Source organism: Spea bombifrons, chromosome 9, assembly GCF_027358695.1.
Source record: "Spea bombifrons isolate aSpeBom1 chromosome 9, aSpeBom1.2.pri, whole genome shotgun sequence".
In the NCBI taxonomy this organism is placed as follows: Eukaryota; Metazoa; Chordata; class Amphibia; order Anura; family Pelobatidae; genus Spea; species Spea bombifrons.
The window spans coordinates 3,830,012-3,836,708 of NC_071095.1; the positions used below are offsets into that span (position 1 = coordinate 3,830,012).

General features: G+C 43.1%; 1 protein-coding gene across 1 annotated transcript; it reads left to right on the forward strand.

The window, feature by feature from the left end:
• Nucleotides 1-1,688: 1,688 nt before the first annotated feature.
• On the forward strand, nt 1,689-2,200 carry LOC128505010 (40S ribosomal protein S3a-like; the record flags this gene model as incomplete). Its single annotated transcript, XM_053475290.1, has 1 exon — nt 1,689-2,200. A coding segment is annotated over one exon (474 nt), but the record flags the coding sequence as incomplete, so codon positions are not given.
• Between the last annotated feature and the right edge of the window lie 4,497 nt (nt 2,201-6,697).

The following is a 6,697-nucleotide window of genomic DNA, read 5'->3' on the forward strand; positions in this document are numbered from 1 at the left end:
GCTTTGTTCACTCTTCTTTTGAATATTACTATTACCCCACTCTGCAGGTAATGATAGCCTGAGGCGGTGATACAGCTGGGGACATGTATCCAAGGAGGGGCAGGAAGCTCTTTGCTGTTTGTCAAGAAGGCAGATGTGTACACACCTGCTCCATGTCCTGATTTACCCCACTGTCAGCGTACTGAGCGGCCTCAAGTCTGTAGTCAGGGCCCGACTGGGAATGAAAACTGCCCTGGAAATAAATGAATACCAGCCCCATATTTCATGGCGCCATTTTGGGGCGTGTTTGTGTTAGAGTGACTGTAGTGCAACATTTTAGAGTGGGTTCTTATGAGGAGCAAACAGGCATCATGTATCCATGATGAGGTAGCGTGTCCATCTGCCTGTTGGCCTAAAGACATGATGTCTTAAGAGTGCACCATATTTGGTTCAAATCCCTGTGGCTCATGTGTGTCGTATAAATATCTAGTGGCATATTTGCTTTGTGTATACCTATCCTATTAGAGCAGCTGAACGTATTGTTTTAGAGTGGATACATATAAGTTTATGTGAATCAGGAGAAAGCAGGCTCATATATCAGAAGCAGCATCTGTCTACTTGGTGGTATAGCGGTAAGGTAACTTGTGTATCTTACAAAGTACTGCTGGTTCTAGTCTTACCGGCTCTCTTATGATGTTTAAGTATATATGTGTTTGTATTCATCTCTATAGTGTTAGTTTGGCTGTTAGTAATGTTTTAGAGTGAGTCAGGAGAAAGCAGAGTCATATATCCACCCCGAGAAAGCCCCACCGACTGCCTGTTGGTGTAAGGGTAAAGTGACCTGGATGCCATACCAAGGATTGCTGGTTTGAATCCCAGAGTCTCCTCTGTGGTGTTAATGCATATAAAGTGTATATATTGTTTTAGAGTAGGGGCGTATATATAAGTATATGTGAGTCAGGAGAAAGCAGGGTGGTATTTCCACGGCGAGAGAGTAGAACCAACTGCCTGGTGGTGTAAAGGTAAAGTAACCTGCATACTGTACTAAGGATCAATGGTTCGAATCTTGATGGCTCCTCTTTTGTGTTAATGCACCTAGAGTGTATCGATTGTTTTAGAGTAGGGGCGTACATATAATGACAGGGGGTAGCCTCGACTCTCGGGCTATGTCATCCTGGTTAACCCCCCAATAAAAACACGGACACCAGATGTGGGATGAATAAAGGCCACAGACGATTTATTAACGTCAATGCCACGCAACCTGTAAACATTTACGAAGGTGCATTAACACGGCAATGACCCAAATACAATAAAACACCCGAAAGCTTGCCAGGACCAACCGGGGCCAAACTGTAAGCATCACCTTATGGGAGGGCATACCATGATGCCCCTCCCCCACCTGAGGTTCCAGCAACTGCCCAGCCAGGAACCTCCCACCGACACTTTAACACCAGTGGCAATAACCACATAACACCCCCCGGCAACCTGGCAAGCTACCGCCCCCCGGCTGTGACAGAATCCTGAAACGAAACACAGAACCGGGTAGGCTGGCACAACAAAAAGCCCAGAACATTCTTACGCACCAACCTTATATACCCCCTTCACTTCCTCCCCCTCCCCGTTGAACTTTCTTTGACCCCCTGACCTAGCCCTGCTCTGCACCCCTGTCAGGGCCCCCTCCGTTCCATGCAGACTACGTGGGCATCAGTATATGTGAGTCAGGAGAAAGCAGGGTCATATATCCATGCAGAGAGGCTCACGTTGATGTGAAGACCACAGATGGCTACCTACTTTGCCTATTCTGTGTTGGATTCACCAAAAAGCGTAACAACCAGATTAGAAAGACTTCTTATGCCCAGCATCAGCAAGTGCGTCAGATCCGCAAGAAGATGATGGAAATCATGACTCGTGAAGTGCAGACAAATGACTTGAAAGAAGTTGTTAACAAGCTAATTCCAGACAGTATCGGCAAAGACATTGAAAAGGCCTGCCAGTCCATCTATCCTCTACATGATGTGTATGTACGCAAAGTGAAGATGCTGAAAAAGCCAAAGTTTGAGCTGGGCAAACTTATGAAACTACATGGTGAAGGCGGTGGTGCTGGGAAGCCTGCAGGAGATGAGACAGGCGCCAAAGTAGAGCGGGCTGATGGATATGAACCCCCACTTCAGGAATCTGTCTGAGATGCATAATCTGAATTAGAGCCTGTAAAGAAAGAAAATATATATTTTTATATATATATATATATATATATATATATATATATATATATATATATATATATATATATATATATATATATATATATATATATAAAATGTAGATATATATATATCCACGCCGAGGACGCAAAACCAGCTGCCTGGTGGTGTAAAGGTAAAGTAACTTGCCTACCATACCAAGGGTTGCTGGTTCGACTCTTGCTGGCTCCTCTGTGGTGTTAATGTTTACAGAGTGTCTATGTTATTTTAGAGTAGGGGCGTATATATAAGTATATGTGAGTCAGGAGAAAGCAGTGACATATTTCCACGCCGAGAGCACAAAACCAACTGCCTGGTGGTGTAAAGGAAAAGTAACCTGCCTTCCCTACCAATGATTGATGGTTCGAATCCTGATGGATCTTCTGTGGTGTTTATATTGTTTTAGAATAGGGGCGTATATATAGGTATATGTGAGTCGGGAGAAAGCAGGGTCATATATCCACGGCGAGAACACAAAACCAACTGCCTGGTGGTGTAAAGGTTAAGTAAACTGCCTTCCGTACCCAGGATCGCTGGTTCGAATCCTGATGAATATATTGTTTTAGAATAGGGGCGTGTATATATAAGTATATGTGAGTCGGGAGAAAGCAGGGTCATATATCCACGGCGAGAAAGCGCAGTCGGCTGCTCGGTGGCGTGAAGGTATAGTTGCCTGCCTGACATACAATGGATCGCTGGTTCGAATCCTCATGATGACTTCTGTGCGTAAGTGCGCAGTGTGGCTCTGCTTGTGTGTGCTAGTGGATGGTGTTAAAGTGGCTCTGTGGCACTCTAACGTTGGACACTTACATACACATCTACAGCCTCACCTGCATACGCATAGCTGGTTGCAGACGAGTTTGTGGGTAACACTTGAAGGTTGCACTAAGCCGTGTGTCCTCACACGCAGTGGCCGAAAACACTGGTTGCGGAAAAGGTTTCGGAATGCGTGCGCATCCGCTTGACCCGTTCATGTGCATGCACAGTAACCCACACGGTGACTTACATGTAGAATCATCATGGCGGATACGATACCGGAGATCTGGAGTATGACGGGGCATCACCGGCAGCCACCCCTTTCCTTCTCTCTGCTTCTTTCGGGACAGAAATAAACACAATATACTCTTTGTATATTGTGAGACAAAGACCCCCTTCAGGGGGTTTTACTCACTTCAGGGGGTGTGGTCATGGGCGCATGTCCCCCACCATCCATGCAACATGTATAAAGTATAGCAACATGTATAAAGTATAACTAAAGTAACATAAATAGAGTATAAAGGTAACATGCAATAGAGTATAAAGAAAAACAATAATTGAAACACTTAATTAACAAAGATTAACACCTTAGTAATAATATATCTAAGTGGTTTACTATACTTTGTTAATTAAGTGTTTTAATTAAGTGTTTCAATTATTGTTTTTCTTTATACTCTATTTTTTTCTTTATACTCTATTGCATGTTACCTTTATACTCTATTCATGTTACTTTAGTTATACTTCATACATGTTGTTGCTATACTTTATACATGTTGCATGGATGGTGGGGGACATGCGCCCATGACCACACCCCCTGAAGTGAGTAAAACCCCCTGAAGGGGGTCTTTGTCTCACAATATACAAAGAGTATATTGTGTTTATTTCTGTCCCGAAAGAAGCAGAGAGAAGGCAAAGGGGTGGCTGCCGGTGATGCCCCATCATACTCCGGATCTCCGGTATCGTATCCGCCATGATGATTCTCCATGTAAGTCGCTGTGTGGGCTACTGTGCACGCACATGAACGGGTCAAGCGGATGCACACACATTCCGAAACCTTTTCCGCAACCAGTGTTTTTGGTCACTGCGTGCAAGGACACACGGCTTAGCGCAACCTTCAAGTGTTATCTGCAACCGGCTATGTGTATGCAGGTGAGGCTGTAGATGTGTATGTAAGTGTCTGATGTTAGAGTGCCACAGAGCCACTTTAACACCATCCACTAGCGCACACAAGCAGAGCCACACTGCGCACTTACGTGCAGAAGTCATCATGAGGATTCGAACCAGGCAGGCAACTATACCTTCACGCCACCGAGCAGCCGATTGTGCTTTCTCGCCGTGGATATATGACCCTGCTTTCTCCCGACTCACATATACTTATTTATACACGCCCCTATTCTAAAACAATATATTCATCAGGATTCGAACCAGCGATCCTTGGTATAGTATGCAGGTTACCTTACCTTTTCACCACCAGGCATTTGGCTTTGTTTTCTCGCCGTGGATATATGACCCTGTTTTCTCCTGACTCACATATACTTATATATATGCCCCTACTCTAAAATAATATATACACCACAGAGGATCCATCAGGATTCAAACCATCGATCCTTGGTATGGCAGGCAGGTTACTTTACCTTTACACCACCAGGCAGATTGCTTTGCTTTTTTGGCGTGGAAATATGTCGCTGTTTTCTCCTGTCTCACATATCCTTACATATACTCCCCTACTCTAAAATAATATATACATTCAACAATTATTCACTAACACCACCTTGTAGCCATCTGGATTCAAACCAGCGACCCTTTGAATGTTGGGCTGCTTACCTTACCTTACCTTTACGCCACCACGTGTGCAACCGGCTCTGTTGTTTCCTCTCCTAAGGAATATGATGCCTATCATCTCCTGACTCACAAATACTTACATGCACCTACGCTAACACGATACATGCCCTTTAAAATTATGCATTTCTAACACTATATATATATATATATATATATATATATATATATATACACACAAAGTAACTATAACAATACATACTTCCACTTTAACACTAAAACATGTAACGCGATATGAACCGGCAACCCCTTTGCACATCAAGCGAGGCATATTACCATTACCAGGGAATAGGAAGCGATGTGCCGCCATGACCCTGTGTTCTCCTCACTTACATTTACTGACATATACCCTCTCTAAAACATTACATACACCCTACATATATACACAGCAACTGTAACAATATATACTCACACTAACACAATAAAGGAGCCTCGAAAACACTAGATACAGAAATACCAAATATAAATAAATATATACACTGCAAAATACTTACATGCAATAAAGAGCCCATTAAGAGCACAAGCCGGAAAACAACAACAGAAATCACAACAAATGAGGGCAAACATAAGACCGAAACCTAGACGACTCCCACCGCCAGGGGAGAGCTGGCAGCCTAAGGCCTGGGGGGCAAGTCTAGTCAACTGGCCCATTGCACCATCAAAGCGGCTGCGAAACATTGAAAGTGGCCGTCGTGCGGCAGTCACTCCACCAGCGCCTAATGAAATTAAAGTGGCCGGCGTGCATGCACGGCATGCCTCAGCTCTTCATCACACCCCTTTTAAAGACGTGGGAAGAGGAGCTGAGGCATGGCCGTTGGGTCTGACAGCCGCATGATGCAGGGGAGTACCTACAGTATTTGGCACCTGTGGCAGACCCTGTATGTGGCACCCCCCCCCCCCACACACACACTTTAAAACGGCATAGTTAGGCAAACATTGACAGGGGTACAGCAAAATTGTTATTATATACTTAGGGATTACGCAGCACCACCGTCAATGTGTGCCTATACATTGAGCCAGACACTGACAACCCCTATCACTATATACTAAGCCAAACATTGATGTGGTGTAGGCTTACCACTTTAGTGACCGCCATAGTATGTAGTGGAGATGCACCTAAATGAAAATTCTGGACTGAAACTAAAAATTCAGCATTGACTTGGCCAAAACTGGAAAAAAAAAAAAACCTTTAAAATACAATACAATATAAACATATATATATATACACATATATATATATATATACACACACATATATATATATATATACACATATATATATACACACATATATATATATATACATATATATATATATATATATATATATATATATATATATATATATACATATACTGTGACAGTCATGTAGGATTGGTGGTAGAAGGGAGGTATGTTTCTCCTAGATTCCTTTCCTATGTGGAGTAACACCTGAGACTTCCACCTGCTAGGTGATTAATTAAGTGAATTAGAGGGTGGATATAAAAGGGAAGCCAGGAGGGCAGGTAGCTCTCTCTGACTGAGGACACAGAAAGCCTGTCTGTGGAAGAGACCTGTGAGTAAAGGTTGCTGGACATATTATATTATATTATATTATATTATATTATATTATATTATATTATGTTATGTTAAGTTGGCAGAGAGAAGCTCTCCAGCTGGTAGTGAGGGACATCCTATGTATAGTAAGTGCCGGACAGGCAAGGTGTTTCTTTTGTTACTGTTATATTTCTTTTGTCCCTGCAACCTTTCTAATAAACCTGACCCTGTGTCAGATTGCACGAATTTACTGCTGTGTGCCTGGATTGAATGAAGACCGCGCTTGTCCCTTGACCTCAGCGAGGGGCGATCCCAGATCTACCTCACAATACATATATGTGTATATG